Raw genomic sequence first — 20,638 nt, 5'->3', positions numbered from 1 at the left:
TTGGCGCGGAGCGGGCAGGTTCCCTGGTCCCTGGGGAGGGGGCGTCAGTTCGAGAAGTGGGCGGGGAAAGGGACTGGGGAGGAGGGGAACTCTCAAGCACCAGGTGGCTCCGGGCTAATCCCGTAAATGCGCGAAGAGGTACTCACGCTGATTTAAAGGGGCAGGGCAAGCCCGGCTCAAAGGAAAAGGCAACGGGTGTTAAAGCAGGACAATGAACCGAGCCTCAGGGCAGCGCAGCAGCTTCCGAACAACTGAATCTCGGCACGGAATTCTGAGGCGGGGAAGGGCGAAATGGCCACAACAGCCCTCAGAAAAAGCAGGCACGCTCCCGACCCCCACCCCGAAACCGCGCAGAAGAGCCGTCGCACCCTCTCCCTGTGTTGTTCTGCTCAAGCGACAGAAACCGCCGCGCACTCGCGCCCAATATCCGCCCCCCCCCCGCGCGCGCAGTATCCAACGCACGTTCAAAAAGCAGATACAGACCTCTCGGTGCCCCCTCAATATCCCACACAGGAAGCAGAAATTGCCCCACGTACACAATCCCTTCCTTAACCCGACGGGGAAGCGCTAATACAGGCGCAAAAGCCACTGTCCTGCACAACCCCTTGGGTGACCCACACAGGAAACCTCATCAGAGTCCCGTACAGGAAACGGTGAACCCACCCCCGGCATCCTCTCAGCCGCTCAGACATGGGACGATAGAGAGTCCCCTCACGCCTCAAGGAGGCAGCCGGCGGTTCCCTCAGTAGTCCACCCACAGGAAGTGAAAGAGGAACCCAGCACGTTGTCCATCACACCTTCAGCGTTTTCCCCAGGAAACACAAAGATCCTCACAAAAGATCACGGCTGCAGGACCCCACGCTATGGTTAACCGTTGCTACTACAGCACTTGTGCAGGGCGACCCAAAAACACATTTATTCAGAAGGCGATCGCACAGCTTCCTAATGAGTAAGCTCCGCTGAATACAGTGGCACTTACTTACGAGTAAACATGTCAAGGCTTGCACTGTGCGTTCAGTAAAACTTGTTCCTTCGCAAGTGTACTTAAGAAAACAGCCTTAATATGCAAAGAGTTTTACAGTCTTTCTTTTGTTCCCTTTCACAACAACCCCGTGAAACACGTCCTTTGCATACTCACTTTACAAAGGAGGAACCGAGGCCAAGAAATTTGCTCAAAGCCACACTGACGGAAAGAACATTTGAACCCACATCAATCAAAGGCGATCACCCCACCCCACCCCACCCGTTCTTTAACATGTTCAGCTCTCACATTCTCCAACTGGGTCAGTTACCTGAGAAGCACCAAGTCCTTCTACTCGGGATAATTTAAGGTACTGTACCTTGGCTACTTAAAATTATGACGGTTCAGCAAGAGGGAAAGTTCCCTGTCCACAGCGCTTGCACTGTTTACTGGTTAGGAATACAGCACAGGAGTTCTAATTCACAAGTTGTGAGTTCGGATGACAGTTATTTGTATTAATTGACAGAATGCAATGAGCTTTCTATAAGGTGCCTCCGAAATAGTCTTGTCTGCCACCAGAAGCAAACGTAGGTTATTTTGGAGCCTGGACCTAAAGACCGTTGGAGGCCCCCTTCGCCTGCAAATTAAGCATCATCATGCTTGGCCAGGTGATCACACCACCTGGGACAGACTAAAGAGGATTTGGGGACCCCCAGGGGCTGTGGAGGCCCTGGACTTCTGCCCGGAAGTCCAGGGGTAAGTACCTCTGTCTGCCTCTGGCTGGTTTATGCTGCAGATTCAAGATAACCTAGATGCAGATTAGCTACTTCTTAATATAGTTGAATCCTTTTGTATTCACAAAGTGGGGGGGGGGCAGAAGAGTGCAAAAGATATGTCAGCCTGCATGGCAGATGCCAGGAACTTCAGGCTGTGCATGAATGGCGCAATAGACACCAAGAACGAACAATGTTGGCTGGCACAAGAACATTATTATATCATGTACAGTCTTATTCTACACTGAGATCTCAGTCTGGGACTGTCAGAAGGCACTTCATGGAACTGAGTCAAAATGGTGCAGTGGTTAGAATATTGGACTAGAACCAGGAGACCCTAGTTCAAATCCCCATTCAGCCATGAAACTCACTTGGTGACTCTGGGTCAGTTACTTATCTCTCAGCCTAACCTATCGCACAAGGTTGTTGCAGGGATAAACATAACCATGTACACTACTCTGTGCTCCTTGGTTGAAGACCAGGATATACATGTGAAAATCAATTAATTAAATCAAGGAGGAGCCAATTTACAAATACACAATTATAGGTGGAATTAGATGTTTAATTAAAAGAAGCTGACACATCTTCACTGCTGTCCGAGATTCATAATACTACAGGCAACCTTTAGGTTACACAGAACTCTTCACAGAGCAAAGACAGGACAGGATGCTTCCTGCCAACATAGCACATAGAGAGTCTTCAAATCTTTCAAATGGATGTGAAGGGTGAATGGTTTGCCCTGGGCCCAACAAAAGTTTGTCATGGCTCACACCAAAGAGAGGCACTTGAATTGACTACTCCATTAATTACAGAATTCCTGTGTGGCAGATCACCAAAGCCTGAGCCTAAGGCATCCTCTGCAACATACATACATACATAAATAAGCATGCAAAAGTCATGGCTGTAAAAATAAGATATGTGGAATAGCCATTGTTGACATCACCTCACAGCTGAAGACTCTTGTCACATAGGCAATCCCTCTAAGCTATTAGAGTAAATATCTTATTTTTGCAATCCAATGCAAACTGCACTGGGTGATGAACAATTAATGTGTAAAGGCATTGGTGCAGATGTGTCCTAAGCAAGTGGCAAACTCCTCTCTGTGAAATTCAAAACTGGATGTGGCACACTGAGCTATAGTTGGGGAAATAACATTGCAAACCCAGGCTCACATAACAACAGGACACATGTAGTCAGAAAAAACTAGGGCCACTTTATGGAATATTTACAAAACCTGCAATGAGGAATCTTAACAAAAGTGCAAGTATCCCCTATGTGGGTCAATCTCAAAGGAGGTATGCCCAATGGACCGGGCTTTGATTTGGCTCAGTATCCAGTCCAAATATCTTCTCTAGCATGAGGTTACCTACCCCTCTTCATTCACCCCTGAACCCTGCCCATCTACCTGGCAATGCTCTCATTGCAAGCCCTCTCCCCTGCCACGCTGGTGTAAGGGAAGGTTCATTATGGATAGGGGCAGTCATGTAGATTTCATCTTTAATTGGTGTAAGTGCTCTTGAGCATTCTAGTTGGAGGCATAAAAACTACAAGCCCCATTAACCACAGTAGGACAGAGTGCTCCTGAGATGAAGGCCAGTTGAGAATAAGACATCCAATCACAAGGCTTCTTCAGTCTCTGCTGAGGTCTTCTTTGCCAGTTCCCCTTTGCAAGCATGGAGAAAACTGGCAGGAAGGTCCAGTTGGCTAGATGCTGCTGGCAAATGCTAGGCATGTAATTCTGAATGGAGATATTTCAGTTTCTCCCATTTCCAATTCTTTCTCCATCACTCCTACTAGCTTACTCTTACTTTAGTGCAGTAAGAGTTGGGCTTGCTTTGGGTTGGTTGTGGACAAACTGATAAGCTGTTCCCATATCTTTCTTCCAGTAAAAACCAAATGTACCAATGTACATTCAAGGCCAGGGCAAACACCCAAGCATTTAAGGGGGTGGGGGAAGAGAAAGTACAAGTAAATGGGGGTGTGCGTTTTAAGAATAACTGTTCCAATACCCCGGTTCAAATATTTTAAAATTTTCCCATGTAAATTTCCGTTAGTCTTGATACCCCTAACCAGAAAGGGTGAAAACCTCTGAAGGTTTTATCCAAGGGCATCTTTACTTTTCAAAATGAGCATTATCTACAAAAAAAGTGATTTCTTTAATCAAACTTCCCTTGACAGAACTACATCCCTTCTGATTTAGATAAAACTAATTACTTAGTGGGTCAATTTCACCCTCTTCAGTCAGCGCTGTCTGCAGTGAGGTTTTCATAGCAATATTCTTTTAACTCAAGCCAATACTACAGTAGGAAAACTTTTTTCAGCTGCTAGAGCAAGGAGGGAATAAACCTCTGGCTCAGAAACTCTGTTACTGTAGCCTGAGTAGGGTAATATACTGTAATTGGTTTTCCACATTTGCCAAGAGTCTGTTTCCTCTTATCATCCACAATATTTAACACAGGGCTTGTAATAGGTCCAAAAATAATAAAATCTGTCCCAAGAATAGAAGTGATAGATCCATAACATGCTGCTTTTTGTCATGGTCTTGGCTTTGTAAGAGTCTGTTAGTAATTTTTATTACCAAATGATGTGGTTTCTTTCATGCGCAGCAAACCTAGTAAAGACATTTCATCAGCTACTTACATAGTACTGACATGGATTATTTACAGACTTGAGATTTCAGTGCCACAATAAAACAAAATTAGTATGGTATACTACTAACAAAGTTACGATGTAGTTAGTAGGAAAGAAACTGTAGACTAAGCCAGTGAGAAAAGAATTGTACAAGAACATACATACACCTCCTCCTGATATACAATATGCGGAATTTTCTGCAGGTAACCCCTTCTTCATGCACTCTCAGGGCTCTTCCTACATAACTTTGGCTGCACAATTTTCTTGGTTATCCTCTGAGAGCTGTACCACTTCTACAGAGGCTTAACTTATTACAAAGGTTCTGCATAATAATACAGAGCAGACTTGAGTTGGCAGTTGTGATTAAATACCATGCTATTTTACTGTGGAATGGCCAACTATGTGCACAGCAGGTCTCATTTCCAAGGTCATATCAAAGCCCTTGCATCCACAAGTATTTTCAACACCTACAAAGTTTCTTAATGGCAAAGGAGGCAGTATGTATTTCTAGTATATCTGAAGTCTTGATTTGAAGTGCACAGGTGGGGAAGTGGATGAACATATACCAAGCAACTACCATTTGGAGAGTTTTGTTACTACTTAGCACCATCTCACAAATCTGCAGTGGGCAGTTGGGGAACTGGTCTTGAGATTTTATATGAATGTCAGACACCTATGGCAAGTGTATAAAGTTACTTCTGGACTCTCATGAGCTTGCTTAAGGGGTTATATAACATATGTGCATTTTCAATACATTGCAGGTACTGAAAGTCATTCATTTCTGCAGAAGTAGCATTTAGCAGTTATATTTATTTTTTGGAGGAAAAGCATACAGATCTAGTGAGTGACATCCTTAAAAATACTTGTGTGGTTGCATAAGTTGCATCAGCACAAGACAACTGCATAATTGCACTGAAGAAGAAAAAACAGGGATTTGCACAAAAGTTCAGTTGCAAACAAGATATGCTGTTATTGTGCAGTATCACAAAAGCATACTTGCAGTAGTACAACACTAATCTGAAACACAAGCTTCTGACTGAGCACAAGTTGCTAGCTTTGTGCTAATGTGTACTTCTGCAAGTACTGTTAGTCAGTATGTCGACCAATGATATAAAAATGCAGTAATATTGAAGCTACAGTTTAAAATTCAAATGAAATTCAGAGGGTATTTCTCAATTTAAGATCAATGTAAACCAGAAATACAAAGCACTAGCATAAATAGATGGATGCGGTAGGCAATACTAGTACTGTGTTTTCTACATTTCATAAGCCCAGACTAGAAATGCTGGTCAGTAGTATTTACCAACCATGTCTATTATTCTGGACATGGTAGATGAATACTACTAGATTAGTACTTTAGTAGACAGCAATATTTCACTGGGAGAAACTTGCGTGTCCAACAATCCCACTGAAACTGAGGCTTAAAAGTACTTAACTTTATGGGGCAGAGGGGGAAATCATGACCTGAAAAAAATAAGTAAAAAAGAAGTGTTGCTTGGTAACTTTTGCTAACAAACAATTATTTCACTACACAGGGCAGCTGGTATGTTGTATATGTAGCACTCAACCCTCATGGATAAGCTTTCAGTTGATTTGCTATCACTTTAACATGGCATTACCCCACTGACTCGAGCTGCAAGTTTAGGATAGAGTTGAGTGTGCATAGAACACATTGTCAGATAGCTCAACCAATACCAATCTAGGGTCAACCATGTATCAAATCAATTGTTTTCAAGCAGCATTATGAATTTCTGTTCTGTAATATTAGACCAGTTCCTACATCATCATTTGTAGGAAAGGCATAAGCAGAATAGGATGTTGCTTATTTACATAGATGTATATATTTAGAGAGCTCTAGCAGAGCTCATGACCAAGTAGTAGTGTTCTACAAACCAGGTTTGCTTTAGCAGGGTTTGCAAAAGTTATGGATCCCTGGGTATCTTGCTTTCTCCACATAACCTGTTGAAGCCTTTATAATGCAAAAATGATTTGATGGACTATCTAGGTACAGCAATTACATACATCTTCTCCTAATGAAGTCAGTGATGCATATGTATTAAGATGTGCAGTTTTATATATAGATTATGCAAAGGAAAATCACTTGAACAAGATTAGACTGGAACCAAACAAATTGCCAGAGGTTGACATCCTAATGGAGCACTGGTACTTCTAAAACATTCAACTAGTTCGGTTCCCATACTGACTCCGCAGTGATGCCCTTTCAGTACTTTGATAAGTGCTGTGTCACCTGAAAACACATCCCTGACAGCACACAGTCCTCAGTGACCATATTTTTGTGTGGCATAGAGGGTTTCTGCAGAAAGGGGAGGTTGCTGAAATTACTTACATGCACACAACAATGCAGTGTTGAAACTCTTCAGAAGCACTGGTGCTACCCCAGTGTTTCTCCCGCTACCCCATTACTTTGTTACTCAATGTCAGTCGGTGATTTTAAAGTGACAACAATATAACCCACAACCATGCTATTATAGAAAGAAGTTTAAAAATTATATATGTATATATAAAATTACAGAAGGCATTAAAGTAACAGATTGAAATATACTTTTATGACTTCGAAATCAAGGACAATTATTTATCTTCGATCTAGTCTTATCAATCTAAGGTTGTAAATCTTCACAAAATAACCTATCTGTGGAATAATTCCTTTTAAAGACATTCACACTAGTGCTAAACAGACTTGCTTCATCTGCCAAGAAATCTATATTGTTTTACAGTAAGTTATGTAGTGGATAACGTGATGGATTTAGATGTAGGATTCCCAGGTTCAAATCCCTGCTCAACCACGATCCTCAGTGCCATAGGGATGTCCCATCTCTCAGCCAAATCCACCTTATAGGTCTGTTGTGATGCTAAAATGTTGCTCTGACATCCTTGGAGGAAGGTATGGATACAAATATAATTAGATTACTCCAAAATTCAGGCCTCTGTTATTGTATGTCCACCAACACAACTTGTAGCTGAAACCAGTGAGAATTATGTCATTCCTCCTGTCGTTGAACATCAAGTATATAAATATAAAGTATGTAAAAGTATATAAATTGAATGAATGAATGAATGAAGATGTACTGCTCCTAGCATGTTTAATGCTGGGCCAACATACTTTAGAAACTCAGCGTAACAGCATGGGTTCAAGAAAAGACAGTCTCACCTAGTTTGAGAGTCCCATTAATATTCTAAACTTGGATATAGTTAAACAGGACTTTATTTTGCAATACTGCAAACTAATTCAATAGAAGCATGGGTGGAAATAAAAAAATCACCAAGTGGAGTAAAGCACTAAAGCATTTCCAGCTTTGGCTTTTATCAGGATTTTCAATCTGGCAGTTTTATTGTCACACCCCCTTCACAATAGACAAGATGCTTACCATATTAAGATTACAAGTTGTCACTAAAAAAAAACCCAAACAAAAAAACCAACTTTACACATTCACTGTACATCTAGGTTGAAAAACTGTCCTTGATGAAAATATACCTAGAAATGAAGAGGCAAATAAAAGTTAAGAAAGACTGAAGTCTTCATAATGTGCCATTTTATGAGTTTCAATGCTTCCTGTATTTTTCATTATCATATGTTTTAACCTACATAATTAAGGCAAACAGCTAATCCATTTCTGAAGAGGTGCTGTGGAAACTGTGAGCAAATAGCAAACATTTGGCATTAAAATAGGTAACGCATATGTAGCTTCTAGTAATATACATAAAGCATTTTTTTTTGGACTCTAGGGTAATGACAAGAGGACAAATAAGCTAACAATGTCAATAAGGTTTAAAATTCAGCATCTAAGCAATTTCTAATAATGCTTCTGTAGTTCTAAGCTCTAAACGTATAGAATTTATGCAAATGCATTAAAGAATTATAGCTTGGCAAATACACCCAAGCAGGTTATTAAACTATATATACAGAAAGTAAATGATAAATACAGAATTAAGAGTCCTTCTGTTTTTCTTTAGAGCCTTGAAAATGGACAAAACTTGAGGACAGTATTACAATATTAAACATTAGGTAACCACAGTAGCTGGGCAACCTAACTACACAAACTGATTAAAATACTCAGATGACTTTGTAGTGTTTAATACAGTTCGTAGTCAAGGGCACAAGACAACATTTAACAAAAATAATCACATCAATTGACTTAGAAATCAAATGGAAATATAGATATGAATACAATCTCCAAAACCTCTCTTTAAGTGAACATTAACCATTTATTCAAAGTTGTACAAGAATTTGAAGAATAAAGTCTTCTGCAACATGATGCCATCTTACAATAATTTCATGTCGTAGCTGAAATTGAGCAGGGGAGGGTGAAACAAGTTAGTAGGCCCCATCAGGCAGCTAGGAAGTAAAAATAGGTTCAACAGCAGCCTCCACCAGCCTGTTGTCCTCCCTGATTGCCTGCAAGTGTTGCATTAGTAGCAGCATGCTGAGGGCCGATTTTAATGCCATTTGCCTGAAATAATAAAAGTTGAATGCACATTACTATTCTGAAAAAGTGCCACAGGCTAAAACATTGGAAAGTAGTTAACTTATTTCTGATTTATGAACAGCCAAACAAGTAGTTGCATTTTCATGATCATCAAGCTGTGGGGGAGAAATCATATTAAAGACACTGTCTGTTAGCAATTAAGGCAATGAAATCAAGGGTAAGACCCTTGCTTTATTATTTCAATTTTTCATCATTGCTATAGAACAGAATCCAGCAATCTATCATGGCCACGATAAATGCATACAGCAAGAGCAACAGTTAGACATGTAGTGGTTTCAAACTGTTTCATAAAGTAAAAACTTTTAATATTACTAATATTAGTACCTTGGTCGTACAACGAGTAAAAAAAAGAGTTCAGATTTCTACTAGTCTCACAGAGCAGAAACTTTTCTTGACTGTATTTCTTTCTACATCAAATCAGCTGTACAGGCTAAGGGCATACAAGTGTTCTGTGTCATCAATAATTTCTATGATCCCCAAAGACATGGCAAGTTGCCAAGAACCACACACAGACTAGTTCTTTCATTCATCAAACTCACACTTATATCTTAACCCTCACTCCCTCAAGTGGATTTTACCTAAAAATACAGCACTTTAAGAAAAGTAATACAGTAGCTTCAGAAATTAAGCTCTTAAGGAAACTTTGCGTCACAGTAAATCTCAGATTTATAGTGCTTGGCAGTTGTTCTGCAACAGTAGTAGCCTTGGGGTTTCTGGCACTAGCTCAGTATTGACAGCAGCTGATGTGATTTCTTTTCGCTCTTTGACTCCTCTTTAATAAAAAGCATGCCCTATGGCTCATTGGTTTTGCCCCCTCTGGGCTGGTAGCAACTTCTTGAGGAATCAAGGAGCCAGACTTGGCACTGAGCCAAGTAAATAGCATGCACTGTTGGCTCTTGACAGCACACTGCAATCAAATCTCCATAAGGCACAGTAAAGCAGTCAGACACTATATGAAACTCGACAGATACAACAAGCATGCTTTTTCAGAGGCCACGATTACTGTCCAATTTATACACCATCCATTGCTAACTAAAGAACATCAGGTTTAAAGTTACTACCTGATCTTAAGTTAGTTTAAAAAGGCATGGACATATTGATTCTAAAGGAAGAGAGGGCAAAAGAGGAACATGCAATGAGCAGAACTACTCTTCATAGTATATACTGTAACCTTTTCTTCCCATGCTGGTCTTGTACTGGGCACCCTGTCATTTCTGATAAACCCAGGCCTTGCCATGCCTCACTCACATGTATCCAGGGGCCTGCTGCTTTTCAGGCACAGAAGCAGCACACCCAGCAGAGAGCCAGCCTGGACAGGAGCGATTTATACTATGTTCTTTATGAGAAAGGAGCATTAGTCACTCACTGCGAAGGCTTCTTCTTGCTGCTAGTGTTGAGAACATCTCACATGGGCTATCCTCCCCAGCATGCTCCAGAGGTCAGGACATATTTAAATTAGTCAAATAAGCCTTTGTGAGGTCCAGGAGGATAGCCCCTCCCAGTTTAGTTAGTCAAGCCAATCTTCTAGAAAGGAGAAAAAAAATCCATAAAATGGACAGTTAGTATCAAAAACACAGGTAAATAAGGTACAGACCAGTAGCCACGGACGGCCCGGGTGGGTCGAGATGTCCTCAACACCAGCAGCAAGAAGACGACTTCACAGTGAGTGACCAATGCTCCTTTCTCAGATGCTGGGTGAGGACATCTCACGTGGGACATGCCACAGCTAAGAAGAAGAACGTGTTGAAGTACACGCCTGCCGAAGGCAGCCTGAGATGAGTGCATTAGGTCTAACTTGTAATGCCTCATAAAGGTGGATGGAGATGATCACGTTGCTGCTCTGCAGATATCTTCCAAGGGAGCGTTCGTGGAGAAGGCTGCCAAGGTGGCTGCTGAGCGAGTGGAGTGAGCTGTAAGCGTCAGTGGAGTAGGAAGGCGCTGGACTTCATAAGCCAGTGAAATACAGGCCTTGATCCATCTGGACAAAGTAGATGTTGAGACTTGTTGTCCCACTGTGGATGGTAGGAAGGACACAATACTTCCGTGGAACGGAATGAAGAGGTCTGAGACAGGTAGGTTTTCAGGCACTGGCAAACATCTAGTTTGTGCCACTCTTTCTCTCTTGGGTGATAGGGGTTAGGACAAAAAGAGGGTAGAACTAGGTTCTGAAATCTGTAGAATACTGAAGCCACTTTGGTAGTACCAAGGGGTCTGGGATCAGAGTAACCGAATCTGAGGAGAAGATGCAGAATCTGGGATTGGCAGATAGGGACCTAAGTTTGGAAACTCACCTAGCTGATGTGATAGCTATCAGGAAGGCTAGCTTCATGGACAGAATGCGGAGAGAGATAGAATGCAATGGTTCAAATGGAGGTGTGTGTAGTACTCTGAGGACCTTGTGGAGGTCCCAAGAAGGGAACCTGTGAACTACCAGATCAAGTGAGGGTGTGAGGTTAGGCCTTTTCCTTTGAAAGGGGAGAGAAGCGATCCAAGGGCTGCTGCATGTTGCTTGATGGTGTTTGCACTTAGCCCCTTGTCAAGACCATCTTGGAGCAACAGCAGAAGTTCAGGAAGTTTGCATGCTATCACTGAAAGTTTGTGTTGCCTGCACCATTGAAGAAAGACACACCAGGTAGATTGATAGATTTGGTTGGTGGACGACCTTCTGGATGCAAAGAGTGTATCTAAGACTCATCTGTCATATCCAAGGCGGCCGAGTATGTTGCGTTTAGTCACCAGGCAGCAAGCCTGAACCAGGCTGGGTCAAAATGGAGAACTGGACCTTGACTGAGGAGATCACTCCTTGGTGGGAGGAACCACGGACCATCCACCAACAGGTGAAGAATTTCTGTGAACCATGGGCAGTGAGGCCAGTAGGGAGCCACTAGAATCACCTGTGCTTCCATCAATCAAATGCAGTGTAGAAGTCTGCTGAGGAGCGGGACCAGTGGGAAGGTCTACAGTAGTTCCCGGGGCCAAGGAGCTGACATGGCATCCACTCTTTCTGCTTGTTGGCATGGAAAGCAGGAGAAGAAATGAGGTAGTTGAGCGTTGCGGAGAAATGCAAAGAGGTCCACCAACAGATGACCCAAGACTCTGGTGAGCAGATGGAAGGCCTGAGGGTGGAGTTTCCATTCTGCTGGGTACAACTCCTGGAGACTCAGCCAGTCTTGCTTGAGTGTTGAGGGAACCGCTGACGTGATGTGCTATGATGGAGGACAGGTGCGTCTCCACCCAATGCATTAGTAGAACCGATTCCTGGTGGAGGGAGCAGGATTGGATCCCTCCTTGGCGATTTACGTTGGCTCCAAGTACCGAGATGTGTCTCCAATGCCACTCTGCATCTGGAGACAGGCCTGATGAGGTTGGAGGCTAGGGTGTGGGTGGCCATTCTCTGTTATTGGCTTAGACTATACTATTGCCCAATTGGTCTTGCCTCCCTAACCTTACACGAAGATTACCAATCTAACTGGATCCAGACAGTTGAGACTAAAATAGCTACTTCGGGTCTCTCCCCCTTGACCTTGCTCAATATGGGCCATGATCAGGCAAAAGCAACCATCAAGCAGGGCATTACAGACATTGAGCGACAAACTGATCACAGCAGAGTTCCAAAATTTCGTATCAGTGACGGGCTTAGATATTCTGCCCCACCCAACTGGAGGTTCCAAGCCACAGAAGGGCGTTCACTTTGGCTCACTGCCATGGTGTCCCCTCAGCAGTGATAGAAGGACCCCACTTGCAGAGCGATTATGCCCCTGTGGCTTAGGGCAGATCGAAACTACTGAGCATGTTCTCCTACAGGTGAAACTCGGAAAATTAGAATATTGTGCAAAAGTCCATTAATTTCAGTAATGCAAATTAAAAGGTGAAACTGATATATGAGACAGACGCATTACATGCAAAGCGAGATAAGTCAAGCCTTAATTTGTTATAATTGTGATGATCATGGCGTACAGCTCATGAAAACCCCAAATCCACAATCTCAGAAAATTAGAATATTACATGGAACCAAGAAGACAAGGATTGAAGCATAGAACAATATCGGACCTCTGAAAAGTATACAGTGTACTGTGCTTGATTGGCCAGCAAACTCGCCTGACCTGACCCCATAGAGAATCTATGGGGCATTGCCAAGAGAAGGATGAGAGACATGAGACCAAACAATGCAGAATTGCTGAAGGCCGCTAATGAAGCATCCTGGTCTTCCATAATACCTCATCAGTGCCACAGGCTGATAGCATCCATGCCACGCCGCACTGAGGCAGTAATTGCTGCAAAAGGGGCCCAAACCAAGTACTGAATACATATGCATGCTTATACTTTTCAGAGGTCCGATATTGTTCTATTCTTCAATCCTTGTCTTCTTGGTTCCATGTAATATTCTAATTTTCTGAGATTGTGGATTTGGGGTTTTCATGAGCTGTACGCCATGATCATCACAATTATAACAAATTAAGGCTTGACTTATCTCGCTTTGCATGTAATGCGTCTGTCTCATATATCAGTTTCACCTTTTAATTTGCATTACAGAAATTAATGGACTTTTGCACAATATTCTAATTTTCCAAGTTTCACCTATATACTGCTCGTTCTATAGAGACATACACGCTTCTCTCATCCTTCCACTGCTAAGCAAGTATCCACGTCGTCCGAGCCAATTCTACAGCTCCTTGCTACTCTCCGACACTAAGCCTGCCATCACATACAGCATCGCCAAGTACTATGCGGCTGCAATCAGCATTCATCGGTGGATGATGGGCAGTGAGTCCTATCAACCTTAATCTGACTCCCAGTGACTCTGGGCAGGCTTTGCAATTGCTCTCGCACCTCCCTTTTACTGGTCCTCATAACCCTCAATCCAGCTGTTTTCTAGTTTTATTTCCTGGGAACCTTATTACAACTTTATGCCCCCCCTTTATGGTTTTTTTTCATGCTTTTTATGCATTTTTATGACTTTTACTATTACTCAGGTGTGATTCACTTTCTATTATTTTAAATATTTTAAGTCCTTTTATCTGCTCTCACTTTAACTTGCAATCACCCATTATATCATTTTATTGTATTCTTGGTGGTCTCATTAATGCTTTTTAAAATGATGCCTTTATGATTTTATACTCATGTAGCTTTTTAACCCTCTCTGTTATGCCTTTACCCATTGTCATTTTTGCTCAGTCATAGAATGTTACTTTTATTCCTGATTTATGCTTGTATTATGTATTAGGCGTTTAATGTCTACTATCACTTTGGTTTTAAAATGTAATACTTAATCACCCCTCTTGCTTTATGCTGGTATATTACCATAATGAAGATTGATGATGATGATGATTTACGTGGGCTTTCTCTGTCATGTTGTCTGTGTGTATCAGGACATCCTTGAGTTGGACCTGTTTTTTGAAGGCCCTAAGTGCTAAATGTATGGCTCTCAGTTCCAGCCAGTTCATGCTGTGTCGCTTTTCCTGTGGAGTCCAAGTGCCTTGTGCTGAGTGCGAAAGACAATATGCTCCCCAGTCATAGAGGCTGGTGTCTGTCATGACATTTATCCTGAGGGGATCCCGAAAAGGTCTGACCTGACTCAGATGGGAAGGCTCTATCCACCAGTGTAGAGATTCCTTGATTTAAAGAGGTAGAATGACCCTTGTGTGATGCTTCTGTGCGATCTCCAGTTGGTGAGGTAGAAGGAACCACTGTTGGGGGCAGAGGTAGAAGCATGCCCAGGGGAGGGCTACCAAAGTGGACACCATGAGACCCAGTAGTTGGGCTAGGGTCATGACCGATACCCTTCTGAGAGGGTTAAGGCCATTATCTTGTCCCGTCTATCCTCTGGGAGAAAGAGTCTGTTTTGTAGCGTGTCTATGACCATCCCTAGGTGTTGAAGTTGCGTGGAGGGAGTCAGGTGGCTCTTGGTGGTGTTTATTAGAAAACCGTGAGAAGATAATGTAGCAAGGGTGGTGTTTACATCTTGTGTTGCGGACTCTCTGAATTGTATGAGATCGTCAAGATAAACAAAGAGTCTGACCTTTTGCAGTCAGAGGTGGGCAATCAGGGGGGCCATCACTTTGGTAAAGATACTTGGGGCCGACGAGAGGCCGAATGGCAGTGCTGTGTACTGGTAATGGCATCCCTGGTAGGAGAAACTGAGGAGGTGGCGGAAGTGTAGGTGGATTGGTACATGAAGATATGCCTCTGTGATGTCGATCTATGTCAGAAGGTCTCCATGATGTAGGGTTTCCGCTATAGAACGGAGCGTTTCCATTCAGAATTTTCTGTGTCTGACCCACTTGTTGAGGTATTTGAGATCCTCTGAAGACGCCATCTTTTTTGGGCATGGTAAACAAGAGAGTGTAAATGCCTCATCGGAGTTGATTAGGAGGAACGGGTTTTATTGCCAAAAAGGTAAGAAGGTGGTTGATTGCTTGTTGTAGGACCATGTGTTTCTGGTGAGATTTGGAACAGGGTGTGGGTAGGAATCTGTCCCTGGGACGGGAGATCAACTCTGTCTTGCAACCATGGAGGATTGTGTCTAGGACCCATTTGTTGGAACTGGAGGCCTCCTAGGAGTGGAAGAAGCAAGACAGGTGGCCTCCAACATCTGGCAAGTCAGGATGATTGTTGAGGCTTGGATTGTTGTCCAAATTGTTGTTTCGTAGTGGTAGCCTTGGCCTGTTCCAGTTGGTGCACTGAGGTCTTATGTCCCTGTCTCTGGGACGAAAGGAGGGATGAAAGGGCTGGTTGAATCTTCTATCAGGTCAATTTGTCATCTTTGCGAGTAAATAAAGGGAGCGCTTTTTTCTTATCCTTCATTTCCACTAAGATATCTTGTAAGGCCTCGTCCCCAAAAGGTTTATGAGCTATAAATGCACCTGAGGACAGGTTGGGGCAGGAAGCTGTGTCAACCTGCCAATGTTTAAGCCATGAGTTGTGTCTGGCCACAGCGTTGTTTGCTGTGGCACATGCCCCCAAATGTACGGAATCCAGTGTTGCATCCACTGTGAATGCTTGGGCCTTTTGAATTTTTAATAGAATCTGTCTCTGTCTGGGTGGATCAGGTGGCGGCGATTGAAGGAGTTTGTCCATCCAGAGTAGTGATGCCCTAGAAACTGCTATGGAGGCCCGTATTGACAATGAAATGCATGTGTTGGTTTTTTTTTAGTTGGAATTCAAGCTTTTCAGTGGGGTCCTTGAGCACGGATTCTCCATCTCGGGGCAGTATGGCACCAGATGTGAGAGTGGCCACGTGAGCGTCGACAAGAGATGTCTGAAATAAAGTTGCTGCTGCTGGAACAAAGCCATAGTGTTTGTTAGCCAGTGTAATAGTTGTCTTCTGTACAGAAGGAGCCTGCCATTCATGTCTTAGTACTTCTGAAAAGGTCTCCGGTAGTGGGGACAACAGATCCAGAGAAGATGTGGTGGGCTTGCTGGTCAATGGACCGAATAAAGACGATTGAGAAGATGTGGTGGGCAGAACCAAGGATTCCCTGGAAGGAGCGGTATTACCCTGTAGGCCCCTCAGTATTAAGGCCCAGAGTCTGCAAGGCATTCACAAATCAGTTAGAAAAGTCTGATGGAAACAGCCTGAAAAAATGGGTGGAGGGCTCCACCTTTTGGCCATCCGATCATTCTCCCTCCTCATGGGACTCAAGTTCTGGGTCTGGTTCCATGGGGTTCTGCCTTGATTCCATGGGATCTTCCTGGGGAGTCAATGGCCCATGTGGTTGCAGGGGTTCCATAGGCCTGCCTGGCTGAGGGTCAGGGGAGTCACAGTTAAGAGATCAGGGATGAGTTCTCAGAGGATTGTTTGTGCTTTCGGTTTGACTTTTTATATTTCTTTCCCCTGGACTTAAAGGAGTGTTTATGCTTATGACTCTTTTTCTCCTTTTAGGAGAAGGTTCAGAGGACATTGCAGAGGAGTCCAAGTCCTGGGAGGAGGAGGGGGACTGACCCCTGCGCTTGCCGTGCTTTCTAAGAGGGCGATGTTTTTCAAGTGCCTGGCTTAATACAGAGGAAAACCAGAGACGCCAGGGCTCAGGTACTTCCCCGGTGGGGCTGGGATGGCAGCACCTGCGGGAGGTTGGGGACGCACTGGTCCACTAGGGGCTACTTGCCCAAAGGGTCCTGGACTCACCGGATCAGGCTGAAGAGGGCTGACCAGCATTGTGGGGACCTCTATTTGTGTGCTCTCTGGCTGGACAGGCGTTTGTTGGAGTGGAGTGGCGTTTGGAGCTCCTCCGCCCACACCTTCCTCAATGGATAGAGGAGAAGTCTCTCCCTGCACTGACAAGTCTGGGAAGCCATCCAGGTTCAATGGTAGAGAGGAACCCATGGCCATCTCGCCCGTCCCTCCTCCGGGCATTGGTTTCCCTTTTGTTAGGGTGGCGTGTCAGCTTCTGTTCCGAGGGAACTGGGTGGTTTGGTCGGAAGCAGCACTGGCTGTGAGACATTCAGAGCATTGAAAACGGCCTCCTCCAGGACCACAAGGTTGGGGCTTAGAGGCCTGTTGAGGGGGGAGGTCAAACGGCCGCGCTTCCGAGCGTCAGATTGCTGTGAGATGGCCACCCTGGTGTCCCAGCAGTGGATTGAGGCGCTTACTCCCCCTGTTGCGCCCAAAGACATAGTGGTACGTGGCGGGGCGTTTTGGGTGGCGTGCCCCATCACATGGTGTTGATGGTATCTACCGGGTTGTAAGTAGCCCGCCGATTTCTTCCCCTTTGGCATCAGCACATGAAAAATGCCTGATCTCTTAAGGCTCCATCAGCAGGAGAGGAGAAGAGTGGGGAAGAGAATGGAAAAGGCAAAGGAGTGGGTTTAAATAAAAAAAAAAAAAAATTTTAAGCTGTATAAGGGTGAGGTATGGAAGGGTGGAGTAGGTAAAGAGAAGACAGAGGGGTAAAGGTAGAGTGTTATAGAAGCAAGGCAGCATCGTCCGCTCTGGAGCTTTGGGGCTATCCTCCCGGGCCTCTTAAAGGCTTCTTTGACTAATTTAAATATGTCCTGCCCTCTGGAGCATGCTAGGGAGGATAACCCATGTAAGATGTCCTCACCCAGCAGCTGAGAATGTCCTCTGCATTCTGCTGTACATGTGCAGAAAGACCTGCATAGTACCAATACAACACAAGGTTAATGTTAATAAATACAAGTTATAACCTTGTGAAATTGTACGCTCTCGTAACATAAAGATGGCAATGTATTAAAATAATCTTCCAAAAGGTGCAAGGATAATTTAGATTATCTCTGAACAAGACATTTATTTACTTTAGTGATTTTACCAAATCACTTTTAAAAGCTGAACATGCTAGTCAAATAAATTATCCCTTAACATGTGGGCAATCCCTAGTTTTCAAAGGGTTTCCATTGCATGTTAAATGGAGGGGAGAAGCTGCTCTGTGGTCAGATTTGGACCTGCCAGCTGTGATGAGAAAGGACTTCTGCAAGAATAAATGCTTAGGAAAGTTTTGCCAGATATCAGAAATATTAAAAGCAAGAAGTGCTGCTGGGTAAATGTGTGTTGAAAGATAATGCAAGTGTTTCAATCCAAGAAGAGTCATCATGCAATAAAAAAAACCCACAAGAGTGAAAAGTTTGCATTCTATTTCATCACCTTTGTTTGCACAGTAAAGTTAAACAGGAAATGGCATAATAATAAAACCTTCTTGCATACTACATTATTCATTTTCTTCAACCAGTATGGCATGTCTATACCAGAAAAATACAGAAAACAGCCAAGAAGCATCCACTATGCAGCAACAAAAAAGAGACCAAGTCTCATTCAAGATGCTTGCAAACTTTAATGAGCCCAAAGCATTTCAGTCAATGGCCTTCCTCAGGGGCAAATTTGTTTGAACCAAATGTTCCAACAAGTTAAAAATGGACCTTACTCCTATACAACTGTGCGCAGGATTGAAGTATAAATACTAAATGTATTCGTATAATATGCAAGTCTCTAGACTATTTTGTCTTCTATGGTGAACAGATCTTATATAGGAGTCAAGTTGCCACTGCTCATTTATATAGGGAAAAGGTGTTTCTCAAAAACACAATATGGAGAAATGGTAACAAATGGGCTTTTCTCTCAGGATGTATGAGATTTGATGTTACTTTTTGGGTGGATAGGATTGAGTCACTTAATAATCCACTGAAATCACAATTAAAAAACCTACATTAAAAATGCAAACATATACTAGGAGCTCAGCATGTTTTCAATATGTTGTACCAAACAAAAGAGGTGATTTGGCCTGAGGTATATATTTGATTCTTGTGCATACATTCTACTATTTTATCTTTACAGACAACTATCTAACTTGGGAAGAACTTACCTCATTATTAATATCAAAGACTCCTTCCTGTATTTTCTCATAGATTTCCTTTGCTGTATTAATAAATGCCTGAAAGAGCAAATTGTGAAATTTGAGACAAACCAAAACATGGATACAGATGTACAATAGAAGCACTAATTTCTTCTCCCGTGGAGGCTACAGTGTGTTATCCCAGAGCAGATATCTGCACACCTACACATGCATATTCCTCTATAACTCCAGAGGTAACTGCAGCTTCCTGGGTCCCACTCTACCCTATGCTACTTCTTCACATACATTTATGATCAACAGTCATCCCTCACCAACCACTAGGGTTCTGTTCTGGCAAAACCTTGCCTTTGGCAAATTTGCTGTTGGCGAGGCATTAAAGTCTATGGGAAACAGGGGGTATGGGGAACTGCATCCGCAAAAAGACCTAAAAATAAAGGAAAAAATAATAATTTTAAAATCCTGTAGTATCGCCAGGAAGAATGAGCAGTTGAACCTCTGGAATTTTTTTAAACACCCCCCCACCAGCCAAATCACTCAAAGGCATTTTAAATTGTCAAGGAACAGCAATGTCAGCAAGGGTCACCAAAAGCAATGAGCAAATCGAATTTCTGAATCCCCCAAAATTGCTGAAACCCCCCCCATCACTAGAAAATCTCACCAACTGCGGATACTCGGGTCACAGTTGGCAAGATCTGTCACAATTTTCTATTTGCATATACTCAAAATCGTGGTTGGTAAAACCATGGTTTGCAAGGGATGACTGTAGTTGGAAACCAAAGGATTGAACCAGAATCTAGAAAAGACTCAATGTTCTGAAGGGTTCTTGGGTCTGAGGAGATGGGAATTCCATTCACTGTTACAAGTGGTTTTGTCTGATCATTCAGGTTCACTGCTGTAGTAGTATTGAGAACTACTGTAGTTACATTTCCAGGCAACAATATTTAATAGGATGGTCTTGCACCAACAGTATCTGAAGGAAAGATTTCCTTCATATTTTGATCTGGAATCCATCATTCATATCTTCTATATCTTCTAATTCACTTTCTCTAGGAATGCCTTTAAAGCTATGCTTACTGAAACTAAAGCTATGCCTAGCATGAAGCATCTTGTCTTACATCTTATTTTAGTTCTGAAAAGTAGCTAAACGACTTCTTAAAAAATGTTAAAATGTGTTCTTGAATCATTCACTGGTTCTTACTGTTGCAGAACTTTTTTTACCTTGATATTCTCTGAAACCTGTGAATCTTATGGGAAAAAACCCTGTTGACAGCAGCAGAGAAAGTGTCTCCCCTCCGCCGCAAAAAAATAAAATAAAATAAAAAACCCTTGGGATCAAGCTGGGCAGGAATGAAAGCTCTTAAAAAGATATCCTGGTCTTGATGGAGCATTCTGGTCTCTCTCTGCCTTCTAGACGATGCTTTATTAAAAATGTTGTGAGGTTTTTTGAAAGGCATAATCTTGACT

General features: G+C 43.0%; 1 protein-coding gene and 1 long non-coding RNA gene across 3 annotated transcripts in view; one reads left to right on the top strand and one right to left on the bottom strand.

Annotated features, from left to right (window-relative positions):
- The first annotated feature begins 69 nt into the window (after positions 1–69).
- On the top strand, positions 70–19,474 carry LOC128323324 (uncharacterized). 2 transcript variants are annotated; one of them, XR_008306200.1, is made up of 3 exons: positions 70–1,331; positions 16,753–16,899; positions 19,156–19,474. It is a non-coding gene; the product is annotated as an uncharacterized LOC128323324 (long non-coding RNA). The 2 variants fall into 2 exon arrangements; XR_008306201.1 differs by having other exon boundaries at positions 18,554–19,474.
- Positions 7,571–20,638, bottom strand: part of RAB2A (RAB2A, member RAS oncogene family) — a 64,491-nt gene continuing 51,423 nt past the window's right edge. The window contains exons 7-8 of the mRNA XM_053246213.1: positions 19,184–19,252; positions 7,571–8,834 (exon numbers count right to left, since the gene is read on the bottom strand). Coding sequence (XP_053102188.1) covers positions 8,739–8,834; positions 19,184–19,252 — 165 coding nt within the window. The 3' untranslated portion in view covers positions 7,571–8,738. The remainder of the gene's footprint in view (positions 8,835–19,183; positions 19,253–20,638) is intronic.

The sequence above is a fragment of the Hemicordylus capensis genome, chromosome 4 (assembly GCF_027244095.1).
Source record: "Hemicordylus capensis ecotype Gifberg chromosome 4, rHemCap1.1.pri, whole genome shotgun sequence".
Lineage (NCBI taxonomy): Eukaryota > Metazoa > Chordata > Lepidosauria > Squamata > Cordylidae > Hemicordylus > Hemicordylus capensis.
Note: the sequence above shows the minus strand (reverse complement) of the source record. Positions and strands in the feature narration are given on the sequence as shown.